The sequence below is a fragment of the Phyllostomus discolor genome, chromosome 5 (assembly GCF_004126475.2).
Source record: "Phyllostomus discolor isolate MPI-MPIP mPhyDis1 chromosome 5, mPhyDis1.pri.v3, whole genome shotgun sequence".
Taxonomy (NCBI): Eukaryota; Metazoa; Chordata; class Mammalia; order Chiroptera; family Phyllostomidae; genus Phyllostomus; species Phyllostomus discolor.
The window spans coordinates 4,482,276-4,509,980 of NC_040907.2; the positions used below are offsets into that span (position 1 = coordinate 4,482,276).

The 27,705-nt window shown below is 39.8% G+C and overlaps 1 protein-coding gene across 6 annotated transcripts in view; it reads right to left on the reverse strand.

Annotated features, from left to right (window-relative positions):
* Nucleotides 1-27,705, reverse strand: part of RERE (arginine-glutamic acid dipeptide repeats) — a 398,807-nt gene that overhangs the window by 95,313 nt on the left and 275,789 nt on the right. For all 6 annotated transcript variants that reach the window (XM_036025254.1, XM_036025256.1, XM_036025257.1 and 3 more), the window contains 3 exons: nt 21,518-21,566; nt 14,693-14,817; nt 13,531-13,630 (listed from right to left, as the gene is read on the reverse strand). In XM_036025254.1, the coding sequence (XP_035881147.1) occupies nt 13,531-13,630; nt 14,693-14,817; nt 21,518-21,566 (274 nt within the window). The remainder of the gene's footprint in view (nt 1-13,530; nt 13,631-14,692; nt 14,818-21,517; nt 21,567-27,705) is intronic.

The following is a 27,705-nucleotide window of genomic DNA, read 5'->3' on the forward strand; positions in this document are numbered from 1 at the left end:
AAATTGAGAAAGAACTTGCCAAAATCTGTCCAAGACAAAACTTTAGAATTTTATCATGATTCATGATTCACAGATGTCAATATATTTTCATTCATACCTTCATCACTAATGACCTATTACCAAGCTCAGAATATTATATACATACATATGTATATATTATATACATATAAACTATATATATATATAAACTATAACTAAAACCAAGAGCCCAATGTTTATTTTGTTTGGCCTCTATCACCCTAAATGATGCTGTGAGCACTAGAGAGCTAAATTTGGTTGAGTATACTTATGGGAGCACATTTTGGAGACAATGGCAAAGATAAGAAAGAAATTTAACTGCTGAGAGTAAGGGTTGAAGGAAAGATCCAGTTAACTTTCAGAAGGAAACACAGTGACTGAAACGGCCCTTCCTCCAACACTCCTAGTAGCCGCGGTGTTCAGGAATGACGCCAGCCTCCGGAGCCACGGAGGAGGCAGGAGTGGGGACCGAGTATGCTGAGCACCGGATGTGCAAGGAACAGTGTTAGGTCTCTGTGTGATGCCATCGTTCCTCACACCACTCTTGTGGCAAGAGTACTAAAATCCAGGAAACAAAACCGAAAGGTTCCGTATCTTGCTCAAGGTCACTTCCCTAAGTAAGCAGTGGAAAAGGTTAGGTTCTGACAAGTCCGCGTTCTAGGAGGAAGCCTGAGACTTGGGGCTGGAGGAGCACCTGACGGTGATCTGGCGGTGCCGCGGGGCGCAGGGCTTCCCCAGTGGCAACGGCGCAGCAAGCACACCGTCTTTGCTTCATTGGGGGTGAGAGTGTGTGGGCAGGAGGAGGGAACCAACAGCTTGGAGAAGGGGAGACACACACACGACAGAATGCCGATGAACACTGACTGGGGTGACACTGACTCTGTCTTGAAAACCCGAGATGACTTCACAGAGCAGGTTTTGGAAACAAATAACCAGTATTAATATGATTAACCTTGGCTGTATTCAATGAAAGTAAAAAGAAAAGAAAAATGGATATGGAAGACAGAAGAAACACCAAAAGTTGTTAAAGACAAGCAAGAGGCTAAAGCTAAAGGCAACAAAACAGGGTTAGAATCCTGAGCACAGTTTTTCAACAACTTACCACATTGCGACAAAAGAGAACTGTTACAACAGTACAAAAAAGGAAAAACAAAACAACTATACCCAAAGATTCAAGCAATAAAAGGTAAATTCAACCAAGCCTAGAAAAGCTGACCGACAAACAGGAAGCACAGAAACTGCCCAAGAGAAAGCAAAGGGAAGGTGGAAACAGTAGAAACAAAAGGATGAGACACCTTTGAAGACTCTTATGAATCTTCAGACTAGGGAGAACCTGTATTCTAGAAAGTGAAGTGAAAGATGCCCTGAAACTATTGGAAAGAAAGAAACTACCAGGGGTAGGTGGAACACAGATAGAATTACTTCAAGCCACAGAGACTGAATCTGTCAAAATCCTAACATGAATACGTCAACAAATAAGAAAAACAAGACAATGGCCTACAGACTGGAAACATTGAAAATGAATCCCAACCTTCAAGAAGGCAGATGACGAGACGTGCAGTAACTATGGCATTATTCTGTCCTCAAGTTCAAATGATTATGTACATAAATGTATGACGGGACAGGATTAATCTGTAGATAATAACCTTATTTACCTCACAAAATTGTTACAAAGATTACATTAATTCACTCATGAAAAGTGCTTAAGCTTTTGCCTAACGTATAAGCAGATCAACAAATTTTAATTGTATTATTATTAATTTTGTTGTTAATGACATCAGGCAGCCGACCAATAGCTGACAGGTAACAAAATGGAAATAACAGTAATAAACTTAAGGTCCTGTGCCTAATGCAAAATTCAGTCAATAAGCTGAGGGTAAGAACAAAACTGGCTTATCAAAGACAAATATAAAAAGAAAAATAAACAAGGCAAAAACACAAGAAAATAAAACAATGTGATGAGCTTAGACTACATTAAAAAGATGAGCTTTTAGGAAAGTGAGAGCTAACCCCTTGCCACCTACTGAAGGTGCCACATTTCAAAAGACATACAGACAAAGCTCACCAGGAGAGAAATGAAATGGTTATGCGTAAAAATGGCTAATGCTACACCGTGAATGAATCTCAAAAATATTACCTTCAGTAATATTACCTTACTTAAGCCAGTCACAAAAGACGGACTTATTTACAATTCCACTAATACGAAATGTTCAGAATAGGAAAACCTGCAGAGATGGAAGGTGGAATAGTGGTTGCCAGGGGAGTGGGAGGTGTGGGTAAGGAGTGACTATTGAGTACAGATTTCTTTTTGGAGTGATGAAAATGTTCTAAAATTGATTGTGATGATGTTTACACAAGTGTGTGAATGTACTAAGAGCCATTATATCAATAAAGCTATTACGTGAAAATGAGACAGAATAGAGAAATGGCTAAACAAACGAGAGCAGTTCACATGGAAAAGCAAAGCAGGGGACACAATTGTGAAGAGCTGCTTCGGGAGCACAACAAGTAAGAACTTACAGCAAAGGCATTTCTGTTCAAGTTATCAAAAATCAAACCACCGTCGCAGTTAAGTAATGAAGGCCCACCACCAGAGGTTGTTAATGTAAACGGCCCTTGTATCTCCCCATCTTCTCCTGAGACACTGTGATGTTTAGTGCAAAGAACAGAATGCAGCACGAAGTTCAGTTTTAAATCAAGTGATACAGATTACCTAAATAAGAAAAATATTAAAGCATTAAGCTTAAAAGTCATCTTTATCCAAATGAAACAGAAAGATTAAAGCATATATTTTGTGTTAAAAGTGTAACTGCTGCCTGGAACTTTTGAAGAGAAGTGAATTTATGAAGTTCTCAGCCCCAAAAGAGTCACCTTGGTAAATTTCTAAACAGTGTTCAAAACAAAAGTTTAAAATGCTTCTGACTGGTCCAAGCACAATAAATATTCAATTTAATAGCATGCGGATAATCACAAAGGTCTTGATTACATCAGAAACCGCAACTGCACGGTCTCTTCTTTCACCTGCACTGCTGCTGTAACTAGTACGGAACACCCAGCAGGCTCCAGTGCCCTGTTACAACATAAATAAAACAAGGTGCTTGTCATGACTTATATAAGGCACTGTTCAAAAATTTGCTGGATTTCCATTAAGAAATCACATAGCATATCGACCTTTCCCATTACTGTTTTCAACATCAAAACCCTGAGAGAGAAAAAACCAACATCCTATAACTATTTAATCAACAAATCAAAACCCCAAGAGAAAAACCCCCATCCTATAACCATTTAATCACGACTGATTGAGTGGAAAAACAGTAAAAAGAGAACAATGCAAGTAAATAAAGGGTGTAGTGTGGAACGAACGTCAGAAGACTACTGATCACATTTTTACACGAAGTGTACTAACAGGGCCTCCTGGCAATGCCTTAATGGGAACTGAGAAATACCTGACATTCATTAAAGTCCTGAGCACTACAAAGCTGACCCAGGGTCAGATGCTTTAAGTGAAGTCCATTTATGATAAACAAATTGAAAATCTTCAACTGAAATTCTACAGACTTTTCATTTTAAAGTAAAGGAGAGAAAGATGAAAACAGCCCTTTGAACAGACTTATCTGCGTGCTCTGCCACGGCAACTTCCCACCACCAATCTTTGGGGGATCAGATATGGTTTTAACTTTAACCTGATTCATTTATTCATTCATTCAATCACTCAACAATTATTTAATGCCTCTCTACCATATACCAGGCATTGAGCTATGACTCAGAAAATGAAGATAATTAATATTCAATGCTTAACAAGTAGTGATATTTATAGATCACAGATAAAAAAACTATTAAGCTATTGGAAGCCTTGAATCTTTTGTTGAAGAAGATGTGGATATGCATAAATAAAGAAGCAAACAAATATATACTCTCTTTAATATGTAAAAAGCTTAATCCAAATGTCTAACAACAATCCATATTTCAGGGAATAAAACTGTCCAGAAAGAGGTGAAATCTTTGCTGCATGATTATAAATTTTATTTATACATATATAAAAGTGAGCATATACATATATTCAGTGTTTGTGATAGAAGGTAAACATAAAAATGCAAGTAAGTTTTTGAGAAAGAGAAGTCACTGTATTTAGGAAATTAGATAACTAAGCACAAAGAATGAAATCTAATATCAATTTAGTAAAACTAAGTCAGCGTGATATTTTCTAGAAAAACTTACTCTCAAACTACAGGGCTCTGCTATAGTTTCTAAACATAAATGTAACAGTCACCCATTTTATAAAAGGCCAACTAAATGCAAGCACTTACAGATGGCCGAAGTGCCCCGTCGGAGTGATACAGGCCGTGCACACTGTGCAGCATTATGTTCACAAAGCATGCATTCACGTGAGCTGCAAGTGTGCAGGGCCTAATACAAGCACATATGAGGAACCTGAACATGTAACAATTTACACAGAAAAGGGAGCACCACTGCTTGGTCATATTTTAACATCCTATTACTTAACATAACATAATATTATAAATAAAACAATTTTGCACTTACAAGTGCTCACAGCTAAAAACAGTGAAGTATAATAAAACTTATCTTTGTTGACATACATTAAGGAGTATGCCCAACCGTCACCATGAACACCCTCCTCTTTTGGTAATAGAGGCCAACACATTTATTACATTTTCTTCCTCTATATCTATTCAAAACTTTCATATATAAGTAAAAAGAAATACATTTTAACATGAACAAGCAAACAAAGCACAAATGTGTACCTAACTATTGTACAAGTTGACTGCTACACAGTAAGTAGTAAGTCATGTGGCCATAAAAATATGGTATTTATATATTAGCTACTTCTGTATTCTCCAATGAGGGTTCTGATATTAAGAATGTATACATGTGGCTCAAGTTTTATACAACCTGAGAATCATATACATTAAATTAAAATGGACTAAACACTCTGAACAAAAGGTAGAACTTGCCAGACTGGCTAAAGAAGCAAGAAGCAAAGAACTAGAGTACACAAAAGATGTACTTTAAATAAAAAGAAAAAGCAATATTCATAATAAGAAAGAAGATATACCACACAGAAAAATGAGAAAGCTAAGGTAGTTATATTAAAATCAGACAAAACTGGGTTCAAGACAGAGGGTATTAGTAGACACAAAAAGGATCACACTAAAAAGGTAAAAGGGCCAATACATGGAGAAAGATATATCACAAATGTTCATGTGCCTAATGACACAACATTCATATATGCAAAAACTAACAGAACCAAAAAGGAGAAGTAACTAAAGCCACAATGTTAATTGAAGATTTTAATGCCTCTCTCTCAGTAACTGGCAATACAACCAGATAAAAGAATGAGTAAGGCATAAAAGATCTGAGTAATAATAACCATTTTAAAGAAATATAATTAAAGAAAAAGTATACCTAATCACGGCAGAATATAAATTCATTACAAGTGCACGTGGAACATTCACCAAGATAAATCACATGCTGACCCAAGAAACACATGTCAATAAGGTTTCAAAAGGCTGAAATCTTACTGGGTACTTTCTGACTGCAAAAAAACTAAATTAAAAACCAGTAACATTGAGAGAGAGAGAGAGAGAGAGAGAGGAGGAAAAAAAGAGAGAAACCTCAAGTTTCTGTAAAATTTTTCTGTAAAGGTTTCTGTAAAGTTTTCTGAAAATTTTACCAATTTTACTCAAGTCTCTGGTAATTAAGCAATTTAATTCTAAACAATCCATAAATAAAAGAAACCATACATGAAAATTTTTCATATTTTAACAGAATGATAATGAAAGAAAAAAAAATAAAAATTTGTGATAAAATCAGTTATCTAAAACCCACTTTAGAAAGCTAGGGGGGAAATTGTCAAATTGACCCAAAATAAATAGAAAAGAAATAATAGTAAGATTGGTAATCAATGGAATAGATCAATGAAACGAAAAATCAATGAAATGAAACATTTTATCTGAAAAGATCAATAAGGCTGATAAACCTCTATTTAGATTAAGAGGAAACACAAATTAGAAATATCAGGAATGAAAGAGGTCAAAAGTATAGACACTATAACATTAAAAACGTAATATAGGAATAATTTTTAAAAATTTTACCAATAAATTTGACAATCCAGATAAAATGTACAAAACATTTAAAAGATATAGGTCAACAGATTACCAAACTAACACATTAAAAAATGTATAATCTGAATAGGCCTATGACTATTTGTAATCTAAAACTTCCCATAAAAAAATACTGCCAGATGGCCTCCCTGTGAATACTATCAAACATTTAACAAAGAAAAAAAATAATCCTTTACAAACTCTTTAAGAGAAGAGGGAATACTTCCCAAAGATATTACAAAGAAATACTATAGCTAAATATCCATCATAACACAAATGTAAATTTTTAAACAAAATATTAGCAAATTGAATCCAATAATACATAATAAGCAAGCAGGATTTATCTTAGGAATGCACAGTTGGTTTCATTTGAGATGAACCAGTGTATCTTCACTAAATTAAGAAAGTAAAGTATAGCAAGAAAAAAATAACACCTCATAAAATTCAACACACATTCATGAAAAAGCTTCAACAAATGTAGATATAAAAGGGAACATTCTCAACTTGATTAAACAACAAAAAAAGAAAGAAAAAAAACACCCTACATTGTACTTAGTCGTGAACAATGGGCATTGTTCTCTTTAAGATGAGCAAGAAGGCAGAGATGCCCACTCTCCTTCTATTCGGTACTGTCCTGGAAGCCCAAGTGCAGGCAACGAAGCACAAAAATGGAGGCAAGACTGTGTTTCATGGCAGATGACATGCTTATGTACACAGAAAATAGGAAGGAACCAACTAGAAAGCTATCAGAATTTAGCAGGACCAAAGACTACAGGTTAATACACAAAAATTTTATTTCTATCCTATCCATGAACATTTACAAAATGGAATTAAAAAAATAAAATTTTATTAACAATAGAATCTTCAAACAGTAATTATTTCGGATAAATGTGTAATCAAATGTGTAAGCTTGTAGATTGAAAACTACAAAATCCTACTAAAAAAAATTAAAGAACTCCTGTTTAAAAATGGAGATACACTCATATTCATGGACTGGAAGATTCAATATTGTTAAGATATCAATTCTTCACAAATTGATCTATGGAGTCAATGCAATCCCAAACCAAATTCCATCAAGCCTTTTAAAATACAAACTGGCAAGCTAATTCTGAAATTTATACGGAAATTCAAATGACCTAAAATAGCCAAAGAAATCTTAAAAAACAGGTACAAAAGAAGGAAATCTCATAACCACTCGAATTTGTATAAAACTACAGTATTCAAAATACTGAGGTACTGATAAGACCCAAGATATATAAGCAACTGATGTTTAATAAAGGTATTAAGACAATTAAATGAGAAAAGTCTGTTTTCAACAAATGGCGCTCCAACAGCTGGCATCTGTGTGAAAAAGAATGAACTTTCACCTCCTACCTCCTATCATATACAAAATTAATTAGCAATTAATCAGACTTAAATGTAAGAACTGAACTCCCAGAAGAAAGCACAGATGGGAACAAACTGTACGGGAAACTATATTTGCCAATGAAACCACGGACAAGGGTTTGATCTCCAAAATATATAAAGAATTCACATGTGTCTACACCAGGAAGACAAACGATCCAACAAAAAAGTGGGCAAAGGACCTGAAAAGACACTTCTCCAAGGAGGACATACAGGAGGCCCATAGACATATGAAAGGATGCTGAGCATCACTGGTCATCAGAGAGATGCAAATTAAAACCACAAGGAGATACCACTTGACACCTGTCAGAATGGCCACCGTAAACACATCAACGGACAAGTGCTGGCGAGGCCGTGGAGAAAAGGGAACCCCGTGCACTGTTGGTGGGAATGCGGACCGGTGCAGCCACTATGGAACAGTATGGATTTTCTTCAAAAAACTAAAGATGGAACTGCCTTTTTACCTGGCAGTTCCACTGCTGGGATTATACCCTAAGAAGCCTGAAACACCAATTCAAAAGAACCTGTGCACCCCAGTGTTCACAGTAGTGTTATTTACACCAGCCAAGTGCTGGAAACAACTTAAGTGCCCATCAGTAAGTAAGTGGATCAAAAAACCGGTACATTTAGATTTCTAGGGCTTTTGGCAAAGAATGGAGGTGTAGGTAGATACACTTTGCCTCCTTGTACAACCAAAAGAAGGATAATGGCAAATTTTAAAACAAAAAAGAACCAAAACTGACAGAAAATCGAACTGTATGGATGGCTAACCACCAAGGAGTTAAAGGAGAAATATTCATCCAGACCTGTAAGGGGGAAGCAGGGGGGTTGGAGGACGGGTTGGGCGAGGCAGCGGCTGTGCTGACAGACCAGGTGGTCCCATTTGCATGCCTATAAACCAGGAGAAACAACTGGGAAGCGAGACAGACTATGCAACCCAGGGTTCCAGGGTAGGAAAATAAGCCTCAAAACCAGGGTTGTGGTGGTGGGAGAAACTCCCAGTCTCACAGGAGAGTCCACTGGAGGGGCCCATGGGATGCCAGAATGTTCACAAGCCCACCCACCAAGGAATCACCACCAGAAGGGCCTGATTTGCTTGTGGGTAGTGGGGGAAGTGACAGAAAGCCTGCCGAGAGCCAAACACGGGACATTGTTCCCTCTCTGACCTCTCCTCCATATATGGCGCTACAACGCAGCCAGGTGGGTTGCCCCGCCCTGGTGAACACCTAAGGCTCTGCTCCTTACAACGTAACAGGTACACTGAGACAAACAAATACGGCCCAAATGAAAGAACAGCTCAAAATTCCAGAAAAACAACTAAGCAATGAAGACATAGCCCATCTATCAGATGCAGAGTTCAAAATGCTGGTAATCAGGATGCTCACAGAAATGGTTGAGTATAGTCACAAAATAGGGGGAAAAGTGAGGCCTATGCAAAGTGAAATAAAGAAAAATATACAGGGAGCCAACAGTGATGGGAAGGAAACCAGGACTCAAATCAATGATTTGGAGCAGGAAGAAGAAATAAACATTCAACCAGAACAGAACAAAGAAACAAGAACTTAAAAAATAAAGAGAGGCTCAAGAACCTCTGGGACAACTTTACACATTCCAACATCTGAATCATAGGGGTGCCAGAAAAAGAACAGGAACAGCAAGAAATTAAAAACTTATTTGAACAAATAATGAAGGAGAACTTCCTCAATCTGGCAAAGGAAACAGATTTCCAGAAAGTCCAGGAAATGGAGTCTCAAAAGTTGGATCCAAGGAAGCACACACCAAGGCACATGATAATTACATTACCCAAGATGAAAAATAAGGAGAGAATCTTAAAAGCAGCAAGAGAAAAGGAGACAGTTACCTACAAAGGAGTTCCCATAAGACTATCAGCTGATTTCTCAAACTAAATGTTACAGGCAAGAAGGGGCTGGAAAGAAGTATTCAAAATCATGAAAGACAAGGACCTATATCCAAGATTACTCTATCCAGCAAAGCTATCACTTAGAATGGAAGGGCAGATAAACTGCTTCCCAGACAAGGTAAAAGTTAAAGGAGTTCATCATCATCGAGCCCTTATTATATGAAATGTTAAAGGAATTTATCTAATAAAAAGATCAAAATTGTGAACAGTAAAATGACAACAAACTTACAACTATTAACAACTGAACATAAAAATAAAAACCCCCAAAACCCCCAAAATTAAGCAAGCAACTAGAACAGAAAGAGAATCACAGAAATGGAGACCACATGGAGGGTTATCAGCAGGGAAGGGAAGTGGGGAGAATGGGGGGAAAAGTACAGGGAATGAGAAGAATAATTGGTAGGTACAAAATAGGGGAGGTTAAGAATAGTATAGGAAATGGAGAAGCCAAAGAACTTATATGAACAACCCATGGACTTGAACTAAAGTGGTGGGGGGATGCTGGTGGGAGGCGGTGTGCAGAGTGAAGGGGAATGATAGGGAGAAAAAAATAGTACTGTAATAGCATAATCAATAAGATATGCTTAAAAAAATAAATGTAAGCATTCTAACACACACACACACACACACACAAACTGGTACATTTACACAATGAATACTATGTAGCACAAAGAAAGAACTTCTACACTTCAAGACAGCATAGATGGAACTGGAGAATATTTTGCTAAGTGAAATAAGGGAAGCGAAGACAAAAATACCCTATGATCTCACCTATAAGTGGAATTAATCCACAAAACAAACAAGTGAGCAAAACAGAACCGGAGACATGGAAATAAAGAACAAACTGACAGTAACCAGGGGAGAGGGGGATAATGGGGGGAAGAAGGGGAAGGGTCAAGCCAAGGAACATGTGTAAAGGACCTATGGACAAAGACAACGGGGGTGGGGGTGGACTGATGTGAGAGGTAGGGGGTGGGTAGGGCAGGGGAGAGTAATGGAGGAAAAACAGGACAACTGTAATTGAACAACAACAAAAAGAAGAGCGCTGGCTGGCGTAGCTCAGTGGATTGAGCGCGGGCTGGGAACCAAAGTGTCCCAGGTTCGATTCCCAGCTAGGGTACATTCCTGGGTTGCAGGCCATAACCCCCAGCAACCGCACATGGATTTCTCTCTCTCTCTCTCTCTCTCTCTCTCTCTCCCCCCCCCCCTGCCTCTTCCCTCCCTAAAAATAAATAAATAAAATCTTAAAAAAAAAAAAAAAGAAGAAAGCACAGAAATAATCTTTGTAATCACGAGGTGATCAAAGATAATTTTATAGAAGGAAAATAATACGTTGGACTTAAGCAAAACCATTTTACTTTTTGAAAGGCATCATTACAAAAAAAGTCATAGTATGGAACAAAATATTCATAATACCTATATCAAAGAACTTATATCAATATAAAAAGAATCCCTAAGCTCTAATGTGGCCATACTGAAGTTTTCATGCATTTTAAATTTCTATGTTGTCCTAGGGAAGAGGAAACAGATACAGGTTTATTCTAAACTGATAAACGTCTAACCTTGTTTTCACTCTCTGCTATACTCTAAAAACAATAAATACTTCTCATATGATAATGTATCATTTATCTTTTTAATGTATTACTTAACATAGTTCAAAACTTGCAATTGTTTACTACAAGAAAGTCAAAACAATCATTAACTTCTCACAAGATTTTCCCACTCACTTCATTTTTAGTTGAAGAAGGGCCTGCAACTAAAACTCTGTGAGATAGGACAGAAACGGAGTACAGGCCACTAAACTTCTCCATTCATCACAAAGGGAGTAGCAAACTCCGTCCTTTCGTGGCTGCATGCATGTGTATGGCAGAGCCCAAGGCACCTGAGCCATCCGGGGCTTTCTGTGACAAGAAGAATGTCAAAGATAGGAAGGCAGCCTCATAGACATAAAAACTCATAAAACCAAAACCCTCTGGCAATACTTAAGAAAACTTCAGAAGAAACTTGATATAAAAGACCGTGGGCAAAAATAGCTCAAATGATTTCTGGGTAGAAGAATGTCCTTACGGAAACTGCAGAGGGTTTGGAATAGAAAGGAAATAAATCCAATTAATTCATGAAGTGCCAAAAATACATTTAATTAAAAATGGTAACATCTTCATTATTTAGAATTCAACTGATCAGCATGATCATGAAAAGAGGACTTTTTCATAAAGGTTTTATACAAAAAACTCAACAGAAAACAAGCTCATATCCAAGAGTTACTTTGAACATACATACAATATTGAAGGTATGTTGAATTCACAGAGATTCATACCTATGTCTACCATAACACTGTTTGCAGTATCACCAATCTCTGAGTCTGGTTTCCTTATTTGCAAAATAATCTCAAAGGCTCCTTCTGGCTTTATATGTTCAGAATAAGAATTCCTTATAAAAACAAAAACCTTAAGTATCAAATAGGTGAGAAAGTAAACAAATATATATTTGAGAATGTAAAAAACAAAACATCCAGTTATTTAGAACATGGTATATCCCCAGCAAGATCATTCAACCTCCAACATAACAACAAACTACCATAATGTTACGTAACACCCCCCAAACACAATTAGACCGGGGATGAAAACCAAACGTCATTTATTGTATATTCAGATACCTCCGTGTTGCCTTCCAAGCAAGCTGTACAATACAAAGATCCTTAAATTGGGAAACTAGGTTATTTTTTACTGTCCATTATGAACATTTTGGGTTCAAAAAGTCATCTGGCCTTCCTGAGCCTTGGGTTTTTATCTATTTAGAAACTGGAACAGATGATGTCATGTAAGTCCCTTCCAAAGGTGTTTGCACCACATTTAGTTCAGCATCAGGAGAGTTGCTCGGCCTCATGCTCCGTATCCTGTGTAAATATACACACGGCCATCTATACCAGGGCTGTCAAACTCATTGTCACCGGGGGCCACACGAGCCTGTGGTTGCCTCCAAAGGGCCAAATGTAATTTAGGACTGTGTAAACGTAACTACTCCTTAACTAGGGGCAAGGAGCTCAGCGCTGCCGCCGGGCAGAAACAAGGCGCCGGGCCAGATGAAATGAAGTGGAGGGCCGGATTCGGCCCGCAAACCTTGTGTCTGCCATGGGTGATCTACACTCTTTTTAATATATCAAAAATTCATAAAACTTCATTACTACTTCTTCAGATTTAATGATTTCCCATTCATAACCACAGAGAGAAGACTTATTTCAAGAAACTTCAAACATCCATTAAGTTTCCTAAACAGCCCTATAAGGATATAATCTAAAGTCAAAAAGAAGTGTCCCAAACAGTGAACTGATCTGAATAACCAAGCTGTGTGTAGAGGTGAGCTCTGTGGAAGCCAAGGTTAGATCAGATGAGTCATCATGGTGGGATGTCATGCGGCCAATTGAGTACCTCAGGCTCACTCGTTACATTTACTTCAGGTTTTCTATGGGTTGGTATTTTTAGAACTTAGTTTTGTTTTATAATCACTTGAAATATTTACATGGTTCCAAAGTCAAACATGTAAAAACAAACGTGGTCCAAGGAGTCTAGATTGTCTAGTCCTTCCATGCACTCTGAATACAGGGCCTCAGACACAGAGGCAGCACTGCTGACCACAAAACGGGAGGCCCCAGCATTCAAATCTTGAATGTATGGCAATCCCTCTAAGCTACTTCCTGTGCCGGCAGTACTTCAGAGGGGTGTTGTGAGGACTACTTAAGATCATCTATGCACAGTACTCAGTTTTGTGAGATCTCAGGGAAGATGAACCACTAGCCAGAGGCTCTCCTTGGAGCGAACCACAGTCCTGGAGCTCAGGTGCGCTTTAGAAGAGATCAACCCGGAGCCATCCTATCAATGGCCTGAGGTCATGCAGTGCTGAGGGCTGAGGCCACAACTCATCCTTCAGTCCCAGCACCACACTACAGTACTCACTCCTAAGATTCCAGGCTCTTCCATGTTCCGTGCTCATCACGTATTCCCTACAGTCAGTCAGCCAAGGAAAAAAGAACTTTCTTCCCACCCAGGGCGGCTTCAAAAGACTCACCGTGTTCAGTGCGTTGAGAGTGGTGTCATCCCGAGATGCTGCGACACAGCCATCCTCTGTGGAGCCTCCATCACACATGCCCGCGAAAGCCGCCATGCTCCTTGGAAGATGGGAAGGAAACACATCAGTACAGAAAATGTAACCCTCAATTATCAGAGTTCATTTTCAGCCCTGACCGTATTCCATGACTACATGCATGGTCAGCTAGAGCTCTCAGACCTACTTCTCTTGTTTTGAAAAGAAAAATTATTTAAGTTCCTGTACAATTCACCCAGCACTCACTCAAAAAGAAAAATGTTCCTTTTACTCACGTCCCTTTGTGTTATTCTTCCCATGCGTTATCAGTACTCAGATTTTAATTTTCAGGGCATGAACAATCTAAAACTACTTGCTACAACAACTGGCTAGATTACAGTCTTTTGGAAAAAGTCCCCAGAAAACATACGAAATTAAGTCCTCTGACACTTTACTTAATTCCTTTTATGCTACACATCAAGTACCTTTAGGTAAATTAAAAGTTAAAAAGAAGCCTTAGGGCTCATTCCCTCTGCTACAGCAATCCTGATCTCTACCGTCTGCCGCCATGCACAGCACCGATGACCACAAAGCAGCCAGAGCTACAATTCAGTCCCCTGGCCCTGGGTTGACATTTGTGCCGCACATAGTTGACGCTGCAGTGCGCTCAAGAAGTCACTGCAGACGAAGGCAGCACTCTGCTCTGCCCTCACTGGGCTGTCAGGGGAGAGTTTAAGCTTCTGTGTAGTTTAAACATCTGTAGGTAAGTTCTTATAGACACGAGCCACAAAAGTGTCACGTCTAGGCCCGGCATCACTAAAGCTGAGAAGTCTGTAATGGGATTTTAAAATGGACTGAATGATAATTACTCAGTGCATTGAGAAGTGTTGACAATCGTACGTATGGCTTTAGATGTTTTCCTAAACATCTAAATGTGGCACAAACATTAAGTAGAAAAAAATAACTTTACCATGGTAAAACTATTTTTCTCTGTTGAGAATCAAGGCTCTGATTACAAAGGGTATAACTAAAGACAGGGAATGTTTGATATATAAATAAAATTTCAGGGGACAGGAGAAAGTTTCCTGCCTCGCAATCAGTTCAGATGGCCTGATCCAGAAAGCAGCATGGGATGAGTTCCTGTTACCTTGCTGCCCTCAAGTACATAAGGAGGTCGCAGTCATTAACTCCAGGCATCCAGACCAGCTCCTCATGTTGGGTCACAGTGTCGCCATCTGGAGAAGGGAACGGTTGCAAATCGGGAAGTTTGGCCTGTAAGACAGGAATGAAGCAGTCACAATCGCGGCCCTTTACAGAGCTGCCTCAGGCAGGCCCTGGGAGCGGACGCAGTGGCGGGCCAGACCTTGGTGGATCTCCAGGCAGTATCGAAGTAACAAGAAAAATCCTGTGTCACTGACACCAGCCTGCAGCACATTTCAGGATTACTTCACCACAGAGGATTTCACAATGGACTGCTTAATCTCTACTGAAGGAGCAGCAAGTGGTGTCAAAGTTAAACCAGGGCCAGTGAGATCCAGAGAGGGAGACAGAAATGGACGTATATGCACAAAAAAAGTAAAACAAAAACTGTCTCAGGAGAATACAGCACCTTGAGAAACACACACAAACATTTCCAATATAATACATTTACAAAGAGATACCTACAAATAATGAAATCTCACCTAAGAATATTTGCTAAAAAATGAAATGAACTATCCCATGAAATTAATGTTCTTCTTAGGAGAGTCTATATGAGTTATGGTAAACATCAAAAAACACACAGAATCAGAGTTAACTTTAGAAGCAGCAGCGGCTTCAGGAGAGGACTGCTTGTGAAGGTGCAGGAAAGAACTTCTGAGATGACAGAAATGTTCTGTGTCTTAATAGGAACTGTCATAGCAGCCTGAACAGAACACATAATAATAATATACGAATAGTTCACTGTATGTAAAGTACAATTAAAAATTCAAAAATATTTGAAGGTCAGTGTTCAAAATCAAGATTCTAAGTCAGCTCTAGTTTAGAGATTCAAACCCCTTGTGCACTTTCTCATTCCCACTCTGCTGGGGCAAACAGGAGGTACCACCATTACCACCATCAGAGATCTAGGAAAAGCCAACAATCTGCAAGGCACACGTGTTCTTATTTTTTTAGTATTTGAACATGGACACATAAGTCCACTATTTTAAACTAAAAGCTGCAATTTAAAAGCTCCAGTGTCACCCTGATAGATGTGGCTCAAGGGACTAAGCACCAGCCTGAGAACCAAAAAGCTGACGGTCAGATTCCCAATTAGGGCACCTGGTTGTGGGCCAGGTCCCTAGTTGGGGGCCTGCAAGAGGCAGCCAATCAGTGTTTCTCTCTCTTTCTCCCTCCCTTCCCCTCTCTAAAAAATAAATAAAATCTTAAAAAAAAATAAAATGAGACCCACATAATTCAATTCAAACATTCCAGTATCCACATTAAATAAAACACCACATATCCCAGTTTGGACTAGCTACATTCCAAATACTCAAAGCCACATGTGGCAGTGGCTCCCATACTGGGCATGCAGGTATTAGGTCCTAAAGAGTAAAGTGAACCATGAAATGTAGAGAGTTGCCCATCCTGGGAATGCTGCTACTCAGGAATAAGAATCAGCATTTGTGCATTGTCCAATTTTTCCCCGAAATCCAAAAATCTTGACTATTATGTGAAAGCTCATGATTTTAACTATGGTTATTCAAGTTTTTAGAATACTTGTGTGCCAAAACACATCAGTAGGCCATGAGGCTGCAATCCCTGATTCACAGGCTGTCCTTGACCCCCTGAATATATCAAGCACTGACTTTCTCCAAACAAGGATACTGTCCTTTAATTGGCCTTTATAACACTTAACTGGGTGCCACAATTAGTTCTACTTAATATACAGTGAATGTATTGAAATAAAATTAAAACACAATAGATATTCATATCAAAAGATCTCTAACATTTGGCTCTGGCTGGTGTGGCTCAGTGGGTTGAGAACTGGTCTGTGAACTGAAAGGTCACTGGTTCAATTCCTAGTCAGGCACATGCCTGGATTGTGGGTCAGGTCCCCAGTTGGGGTCATGCAAGAGGCAACTGATGGCTGTTTCACTCGCACATCAGTGTTTCTCTCCCTCTTTCTCTCCCTCCCGTCCCCTCTAACAATAAATAAACAAAATCTTTTAAAACAAATCTTTAATATTTGTACTAAGCTCTACTTCCCCAGTACCAGGTACAGTACCTAGTGTAGTAGACTCCTATGGCTGTTTGTTAAAATAACTAAAAAGTACTATCGTTGTAGGGACCCAGCCCCCTAGGGAAAAATGGGCTAGAAATATAATTAGACAGTTTACAGTGAAGGAAAAACATATGGCTCTCAACTGTAGGAAAAGGTGGGGTACCTTGATGAGAAGAGAAATGTAAATTAATGACAGCGAGACACCACTTCCCATCTGCCAGGCTGACGTCACTCTCCAAGTGTGACAATATACAAGGCTATGTTGCTAGTGTGAATGCAGAATGGTACAATCTCTACGGAAGGGGATTTTGTAATGTCCTCAGAATTACAAGTGCACTTGCCCTCCAAGCCCATCAACCCCTTTCTAGGGATATGTCCCAAAGACGTGTTGGCAAAAATATAAAAATCTGTATGTGCAAGCTATTTATCGCAGCACTACCTGTAACAGCGAATGAGTGGAAGCAACCAAACGCCCACGAATAGGGACTAGAGAATGAACTGTCACCCCCACTCAGCGGAGTTCCGTGAAGTGGGAAGGGACATGAGGAAACTCCGTGCGCTGCTGTATTGTTAGAAGACAGAGAAAGGGGTGCGGATGTGCACATTATGCTATCATTTATCTAGTAACAGAAGGTAGGGGAAATATAAATAAGAAACCATAACCTTACATTAAAAAACAAAAACAATGATTATCCATCAGGAAGAGAGGGAACATGGGAGGAAACAGGGAGAGAAGGGAGATTTTTGAACACACTTTGTTTATATGTTTGACTTTGAAGCTGTGTATTTTACATAATTATAAAAACAAAATTGTTTTAAAAAAAACAATAAGCCTTTATAAATTCTAAAGCAAAATGAAACAAATGCGCCTAACTATGCATTGAGTTGGTTCCTCTCCAGGAACTATTTCAAGTAACTTTAAAATGTATTATTTTGCCTATATAGTCCTACGGGGGCATATTCTAAGGGGGGGGAAAATAAGTTATTTAATAGTAAACTGTTTCTAATAATCATTATTTGTATCAGTGTAAGTATTGTTATTCAGAGCTGTTATATACGTATTATGCGGTTAAATACTTATATTGTTATTTCAAAACAGGATAAGACATGAGAAAAACAAGCAGATTTGGATGAAAACTAATACAAGTCTACATAAAAAACTGAATTTGAAGTATCAAAAAGAAGACATGATATATTTCATCTTTTAAAAAAAGGAGAGCAAAAGCATATATATCCTAACCCGTCCCCTGAAATGGCCGGGAAACAGCAGCCAACATCCTAGCAGCCAGTGGGAAAAAAGTCACTTCCCACTGAGACAATGAGGGTTCCAACGAGAATGGTGTAATGTGCGAGATGAGACATTACAATCGTGTCATACCAGGTAAGAGGAGCATGCCAAAGTCCACCGGGGTTGAGTCGAAAGGACACAGAAGACAACAGGAAGGGGCTCCTATCTATTCCTCAAATAGATCATTTAATCATCAATAAGAATAACTGCAGCTGGCTAGCAGATAATAAATAATTTTAAATCTACTGCTCACCACTGGAAGAGCTTGGGGAAATAACTCCATACTTGAAAACTGGAAACCAGAGGGGAGAGTCAAACACTGACCTTGCCTTTGCCATGTGACGCAGGGAATCAGACAGTTCGGGAGGAGGAGTCATACAATCAGCTAATAAATCAAGGAACAACAGAACTAGAGTATCACCATGTTGAGATCGCTAACCCAACAGTGGATCTAAGGAATGCGGAAAGGCTGCCAATGGGTGTTAAAAGACACACACACGTGCCTCTGGGGGATGCACGGTGCGCCACCCTGAACTGTTCCTGCCAGGAGTGGGCCTCACCTGGCAGGAAAAAAAACCCCCAGTCTGCTTCTTCAACACGTACACTGAGGAGGGGAAGAGGAATATGGGAAACGTGAATTAAAAGAAACTTATGAGACATATCGACCAGTTGTAATGCATGGTTCTTATTTCTTATTTTGAACTGTTAAAAAAAAAGCAAGAGACACAAACGAGGGAAATCTGGACATAGTGGTGGACACTTGAATATTAGAAACGGCTCATTCTTATTAGGTGTGATAATATTGTGATTGTTTTCCAAAAGAGGTCTTTGGGATATTTACAAATGAATGATATAGTTCTGAATCATTTCAAACTAATGATGGGAGAGGTATGAGAAACAATAAATTAAACAAGTTTTACTATAATATGTGTAAAAGCTGAGTAATATGGATTAAGGGGGTTTATTATACTAATCTTTTTCTACTTTTGCATATATTACTATTTTACCTAATAACAAAGTTAAAATTTTTAAGAAGGTAAACGTTGCCAATTCATAAAAAGGTCCTATTATATTTGGTGCTCCACACATTTCATTTTGAAGACAAACCACACAGGATATATTTCAAATCTGATATAAAATAAATATCTCATTTCAAATGAAAGTCTACAAAAATCCAACCATAGTAAAGTCTCTTCATTTCTAAAAACTTAAGCATCTTTTACTTACAAACCACTTTTTCTGTTATGGTAGGGAAAAAAAATCTGTAAAATAAAACTCTAGTACAAAGGATCTCAAGATGCTGGAAACACATGAAGAAAAATTAGGTATGAGAATACAGTGGGAAGAAACCAGAAAGGAGATGTAATCAAGTGGTACCTTGCTAGTACTGGATTCCCTAGTTAAAATTTAACTCCTAGGCCCGAAGGCACAGAAAACACAGTGGAGAGATGGTAGTCAGCACTATCTAATAGGCCACACCACAAAAAGGGTATACAGCAGGTCCTTTCACTCAATGTCATTTAATTATAACACTGAGATGCCATAGGACTTAACTGTTGTTTGTATCAATCAGCCTATGGTAAAAGAGGTTTCACCACACACCATTTCACTTGTCACAGAACCCATCAACAAATTAAATGAGGACTTAGTGTACTTGAAAAAGGCAGACATTAAAGAGGACAGAAAGAAGCTGTCCTCTTGCAGCTTCTGTCTGTCTGCCTCAGTTATAACCCTAGTTCTGGGATGAGAAGTCTCTTCTAGTAATTAGATGCCCCTCATGGCTTCTGTGTTGGTTTTGATATCCTTTTACTTCTTAATTTCTTTTTCATTACAGACTTAGTACAGATTTTTAAAAATATGAATAACATGTAAGAAAAACTCAAAACTAGACAGAAAAATGACTGCTAGGTAGACTACTATACCTTTAGGGAGTTGCCTGTATCTCACATCTCCATATATGTTGCCCACAGCGGCTGACTCCCCAACATCCACTGAAACTCAAATGACAGTCCTTGCCAATCATCTGAAACCCATTTTCCTCACGGTTAGAAATGGACACACGACCCGATCCACGTCAGTGAGACGTGAGGACAAAGGGAGACCTTCTGGAAGAATTTTCCTCGCTTCCTCCTCTCAACATTCACTGTATTTCACTCACTGGAAGATCCACTATTATTTTATGTGCATTTCAAAAAGGAGAAATGCTGCCCATTAAATTATAATCACACCACAGAATGTACAGTGCAGTGCATCAGAGATAATACAACATGAAAGAAAGCAGTACATCTCAGAACCAGTGCAAGCGAGCTGCCAGCCCAAGGAGGAAGCCAGCGCTGTAGGGGACAGCCGAGCACCAGGAGAAGCAGACAGAGCGTGGTCCTGTCTGACCAGCGTGTGACGGCATCTGGGACCACAAATAGCCAAGCGTAGCTAGAGTCCTCTGCTCCTGCCCATCACAGCACCCTAGCTGACGGACCACAGCGAGACACGACCAGCATGGTCCCATAGTCTTGGTAACCCGAACGAAACAGAGGGCACAGGTCCCAACACAAGCTCTGACTGCCACAGATCTGAACCTTCTCGACTTGTCTGAAGAAAAGAGAGTTTTCATGAAGTTAAAATCAAAGTACAGTAACCAAATGTTCATTGGAGGGTGAATGGATAAACAAAATATGACATACACATACAATGGGCGGACTATTCAGCCTCAGAGAGGGGTTAAATTCCAACAGCTGCTATACCATGGCTGTACCCTGAAGACAATATGCGAAGTAAAATAAGCCAGACGCAAAGGACAAGTACTGTGTGGCTCCACTGATGTGAGATAACTAGAGTGGGAACATTTATATGGACAGGAAGTAGTACTGGGGATGCCAGGCGCTGAGGGGCGAAGAATGGGGAGTCCGTGTTTAAAACACACAGTTTCAGTCTGGGAAGGTGAAAAAGGTCTGGAAGTTGGTGGTGGGGGTGACTGCACAATCTGAATGTACTTAATGCCACTTAATTGGACACTTCAAAATGATAAGAATGGTAAGTTTTATATTATGTATATTTTACCATAAATAAAAAATATAAGTATGAGATAATCTGGAAAAAAACCTCTCCATTTATATAAAAAAAATCCTGTAGCAATAACAACAGTTCTAAGTTGCTAGTCAACAGAATAAAAAGGCCAGCAGAATAATAAGAAATAAAAATGTATTAAAGCCTGGCTGGTGTGGCTCAGTGGATTGAGCACTGTCCTGCACACTGAAGGGTGTTATTCCCAATCAGGGCACATGCCTGGGTCACGGGACAGGTCCCCAGTTGGGGGTGCGTGAGAGGCAACCACACATTGGTGTTTCTCTCCCTCTCTTCCTCCCTTCCCCTCTCTCTAAAAATAAAAAAATAAAATCTTAAACAAAACCCCTTATTAAAGAAGCTACTAAAATGCACTTTACCTGATGGCTAGGACCGACACGAATTTCCCCCTGGGTACTGTTCAGCCTCCTGTCAGGAACAGAGTAGAGTTGGTTAGCAAATAGTTATGACATAAACATTCACATATTTTTTCAAGGAAAGTAATTCACTTCAAATAAAAGAGGGGTAACTCAGGAAGAATCCACTATTTCCAATGCTCTTCTCCCCATGTAAGCTCCCAGACTGCACATATCTCTACACCTTTTCCTCCTAAAAACCCTGTTACTGCAGCTTCCTGTCGTGAGTACCTTCACCATCCTCCACGCCTGAGAGAGAGGCATATGCCTACACTGGAATCCCAATAGAGGCTTCTTTTCAAAACACTCCAGGGTGCCCTACAATAAATCCTATTAAAATATACACAAGATAATTTATGGTTCCTAGCACACACACTGGGTCAGTCACTCATTCATTCATCCAACAAATATTCATTAAGTATCTACTATAAGCCAGAAGTTGTCTTAGGTGTTAGGGATAAAGCAATGAACACAATGACATCCTTGCCTTCTTAGAATTTGTATTCTAATTCACATAAGGAAAAAAGAACCAGCCATGGCTAGTGTGGCTCAGTGGATTGAATGCCGACCGGTGAACCAAAGGGTCACTGGTTCGACTCCCAGTCAGGGCACAAGCCTGGGTTGCAGGCCAGGTCCCCAGTTGGCACCCCAGGTTGCATAAGAGGCAACCACACACTGATGTTTCTTTCCCTTTCTTTCTCCCTCCCTTCTCCTCTCTCTAAAAAAGTAAATACATAAAATCTTAAAAAAGAAAAAAAAAGAACCAAGCAAGTCAGATGATGATGAGGGCCAAGGAATTAAAATAGATGGCAAATGACGAAATATTGTTATAGTTTTTTACACAGGACAGTGACAAAAGGTCTTATTAATAAAGTGAAACTTGAGTGGAGATGAAAAAGGTGTGAGGCAATGAGCCCAGCAGGGCTTAGAGGTGAAAGGGCTCATCTCATTTCGGTCTATGCCATTCTTTTTTACTTTTTTGTTACATAAATTAACTCATTTATTAAAGCTATCAATGCTTCAGATTGTGGCGCTTCTCCTGGTCCCCCAGTCCCTTGTCTACAGACGGCAGACAGAAGGGCAACGGCAAAGGTGGTGCCGTGGGTCCAGGCGCCACTGGCCGCTGTTTCATGCAGGAACCCAGAGCTACATCCCCACAGCTCGTCTGTGCACCTGGGTTTCTCCTTCACCCTGGTTTCTCCTTCACCCTGGTTTTGCCACAAAATGGGCAAGTAAACTTGGCATGCTGGCTGATTTCAATTTTCTTCACCATTTCCTTGAAAGAAGCACCATAACAGGTCCCCTATTTACCGACAACTCAGGCCTTCTTGGCGCACTTAGCCATGCTCCTGCAAATTAGGCCGAAACCCAGAGAGAAGCAGTCTCTGTCATTCTTCCTGCACCTGCATAGCCCACCCTCCCTGGCTCCAAGTCCTAACAGTCTGGTTCCTTTTAAAAGTCACTATTGTGAGACTTCTGGCCAAAATGGAGGTGTAGGTAGACACACACACTGTGTCTCCTCGCACAACCAAAATAAGGTCAGCAACAATCTAGAAACAAGATAACAACCAGATCTGACAGAAAATTGAACTGTACGGAAGTCGGACAACCAAGGAGTTAAAATATACACATTCATCTAGACCTGTAGGAGGGGCGGAGCTGGGTGGAGAGGGGTTGCGGCACAAAAAGCGGTGGCACCTATCACATCCTGGGCACGTAAGGCATCCTGAGCGCAAGACCGTAGCGGGCAGCTGGCAGACCCAGCAAGGCAGTGACTGTGAAGCGAGGCACTGCGCGCAGGGCGGCTGGCGGCCAGGCCACATTCACGTGCAGATAAACGAGGCGAAATTGGGCAGTGAGACGGACCACGCAACCCAGAGTCCCAGCGCTGGGAAATAGAATCCCGGGGCACTGATTGAAAACACCTGTGGGGGTTGAGGCGCAGGGAGACTCCCGGCCTCGCAGGAGTTTGCACTGGGGAGACCCACAGGGTTCTAGAACATACACAAGCTCACCCACACGGGAATCAGCACCAGAAAGGCCCAGTTGGCTTGGGGGAGGTGGCGGAAGGGACTGAAATACAAGGGAGAGAGGAGCAAGTGCCATTGTTTCTTCTCGGACCCCGCCCCCACATACAACGTCACAACCCAGCGACTGGGTTGCCCCGCCCCAGAGAACACCTAAGGCTCTGCCCCTCACTACATAACAGGCACAACCAGACCCCTCCCCCCCGCAAAAAAAAAAAAAGTTCAAACAGAAGTACAAATCAAAGCCATAAAGCCAATACTTTTAAGTGACCAAGAGATAGCCAACCTATCAGATGCACAGTTCAAAACACTGGTGATCAGGATGCTCACAGAATTGGTTGAATTTGGTTGCAAATTAGATGAAAAAATAAAGGCTATGATTAGAGAAATGAAGGAAAATGCACAGGGAACCAATAGTGATGAGAAGGAAACTGGGACTCAAATCAACAGAGTGGACCAGAAGGAAGAAACAACCAAACAGAAAAGAATGGAGAAATATGAATTCAAAAAAATTGAGGAGAAGCTTAGGAACCTCCAGGACATCTTTGAACGTTCCAACATCTGAATTTTAGGGGTACCAGAAGGAGAAGAGGAAGAGCAACAAGTGGAAAAGTTATTTGAACAAATAATAAAAAAGAACTTCCCCAATCTGGCAAAGGAAATAGACTTCCAGGAAGTCCAGGAAGCTCAGAGAGTCCCAAAGAAGTTGGACCCAAGGAGGAACACACCAAGGCACATCATAATTACATGACCCAAGGTAAAAATGAAGGAGAGAATCCTAGAAGCAGCAAGAGATAAGTGGACAGTAACCTACAAAGGAGTGCCCATCAGACTGTCAGCTGATTTCTCCAAAGAGACCTTACAGGCAAGAAGGGGCTGGAAAGAAGTATTCCGAGTCATGAAAGGCAAGGACCTACATCCAAGATTGCTCTATCCAGCAAAGCTATCATTTAGAATGGAAGGGCAGAGACAGTGCTTCTCAGATAAGAAGTTAAAGGAGTTCATCATCACCAAGCCCTTATTTTATGAAATGTTAAAGGGACTTATCTAAGAAAAAGAAGATAAAAAACGTATACAGTAAAATGACAGTAAACTCACAATTATTAACCACCACACCTAAAACAAAAATAAAAACAAACAACTAGAACAGGAACAGAACCACAGAAATGGAGATCACATGGAGGGTTAGCAACAGGGGAGTGGGAGGAGGAGAGAGGGGGAAAAGGTACAGAGAATAAGTAGCATAGATGGTAGGTAGAAAATAGACAGGGGGAGGGTAAGGATAGTATGGGAAATGTAGATGCTGAAGAACTTATGACACATGGACATGAACTAAAGGGGGGGAATGTGAGTGGGAGAGGGTGTACAAAGTGGAAGGGAGTGAAGGAGGGAAATGGGACAACTGTAATAGTATAATCAATAAAATATATTTAAAAAACGTATGTATGAGCCTAAACCAAAAAAAAAAAAGCCACTATTGCCGAGAACCCTTTCTTGATGTTCTCCCCATTTCACTCCACACACCCACAAAAGTATGGTGGTCCTTCCTCTTTTCACTCCTTCAATGAGACATTCATTCCCCAAATATCTATTTTGTCCCAGGCTTTGCACAGGGCACTTATTGGAGGTACAGGTCCTGCCCTCCCGGAGCTCACAGTTCCCAGCTGCCGGCCTGTGATAGTAGGGAATCCTTCTTGTGCCCCCTGACAAGTCTCTTTCTGTTCACAGTCACCAGTAAGTTGTCACTGGTGCCGAGGAGAAGACTTCTGCACAGTGAGAGCTTGTTGTCTTGGGCTGAGCCGAAGAGTGTTCCAGCAAAGGACCAGAGAGGAAGCCCTGTCTCTTGATTTTTCTCCCAGGGACCTAATACCCCCACCATTATGTCTGAAGTTATTAAAATGAATTTTGAAAACTATTTTTCTTTCCAAGGCCTTGGGTCCAGTATTCCTTCTTTGAAGCCAAAAATTTTTCTCATGAAGATTCTTGGCAAAGGGTGCCAATAGATTTGACAAAGCAGAGACGAGTAACAAATAGAAAAGATATATGTCCAGTACTTACGAGTTTATAACCGATCTACCAGGGGAGGTAGCATCCATCCCCACAACACCAGAACAGGTCCAATCACTGTATTCATGAGCACAAAACATTTCAGGAGAAACAGAGAACAAAACTGATCAGAGGAGTGGGCTCTGGTCAATTTGGCAGGCTTCAGAAGGAGTCCATGAAATGGTTAAGTTCCAACGAGACCTCTAAAGGAGAAAACAAGCACAACAGGAGATGCCCCAAGTGGGAGCGAAGAGCTGCAGGGGCTGCAGGCTGAGCGCGAGGGAGGAAGCTAGCATGAAGTGCCGACTTTAGAACATAAGGCTCTTCACATCTTCAGTAGGCGAATGGCATGTTGAACAACAGGAGCTAGAAGATAAGGCTGTTCTAGCTGGTTTCTGCAGGAGTTACAAGAAGCTGTTTTTTAAGAGGTATGTAGGAGAACCAATAGGCCAGGCGGCTATTTTAATCACCAGTACTGCTTTAAGAAAAACAAGCAGTCGGCATTACCAATTTCCCTTCTAACATGTCCCTTTGTTTCGTAACTAGCTACGAGCAAAACAGCTGCCAAAAGCTCTCTTCTTTATTTCTAAATACTTTCCAAATGCTTGCCTGCCTACTTGTAAGTTCAGCCAAAATGTATTGTCTCAGAAAGCTTCAGCCACAGCCCATCCAGTAATTTGTACCCACAGCTCCACTCAAGTTGTTCTAGAAGGTCTGTATTATGCCAAGCTTCTCAAGTGGTTGGTTATATGAAAGCATTTCCCCACTACTGTACATACTCTGCTAAGTCCTTCATAATTCAAGACAAACATTCCTGGTTCATTTTATTTTAATATATATTTCTCTTTTTTATTTTCTTTTAAAAATACTTTAATATTTTAATAAGGCAATATAATATTTAGCTTAAAAATGTGTCACAATATTTAAACTCCCTAAATACCTGATTGAATAGAACTACCTATCTATGTAAAAATGGAGGCGAATAACTACTAATACTGCTAATAATGATACAGTTAGACAAAAAAGTGTGTTGGGGTATCTTAAGGGCCTAAGCTGGAAACAGTCTCTCTCTTTCATATTTATATCCATGAAGGTTACTATAAGATGAATAGGTAAAAAGTACAAAATAAAGGTAAAACAAAGAACCTTTTTAAAAACATTAAAAATAATATTTTACAACAAAGCATTTCTCAGTCATATTCAACTTTTAAATATTAGGATTTCACACGAAGAGATACAACATTTATTTTTGAGCAGGATTAGGGTCCTAGCTAGGGAAGCAGACACTGGCATTGGCTACCATATGCAGGAACTCCCAAACATAGGATTAATGGCAGAAATACTTTTTAGGTCCAAGATACAAAGATGCAGATAGCAACACAACCCTTTAAAGAGAACTGGCTGCATCCAACAGAAAAACTGTCAGAATATGAACTAAAGATGAAAGACAAGAAGTAGGTTTCATGGGAAACTGGCAGTGTCCAACTGCACCTGAAACCAACACAACAATCACCATCCTGCCCTTTTTTGACAGCATCCAAACTCTACATTAAATTAAACGTTCCTCCCCAGCTGCCTCACGGCTCCCTTTCTTCCGGAATTCTTCTTTTGTGGCTCGCACCACTCTGTCACAGAATAATAATCTGCTATGACTAATGTGGACATTTCTGCCCACCACCCATTCTGGGACTGTCAGCTTGTAGGGTACAGAAGTGAGATTTAATTCATTTTCTGTATCCCCCACAATCTAATACAGTATCTGTCTGGCATTACTATGCATTCAGGACAAATTAAAAATTCCTTGGCTGCATGAATATCTCTGGAATACTAAGGTGTATAAGACTTGACAAAAATCACCAGGAATTATTATTTAAATGCAGTATCAACAGTCTGTAGAAAACACTCAATAATCGTATTCTGACCACTACATTTTTCCTTTTAGGTAACACAACAATTCTCAAACTTTTTTTAGTCTCAGATCCCTTTACACTGTTTAAATTACTAAGCATCCCAAGTTGTGTTTTCAAGAAATTTTAAAACCTTCTTTCTCTTTCTTTCTTTCTTTCTTTCTTTCTTTCT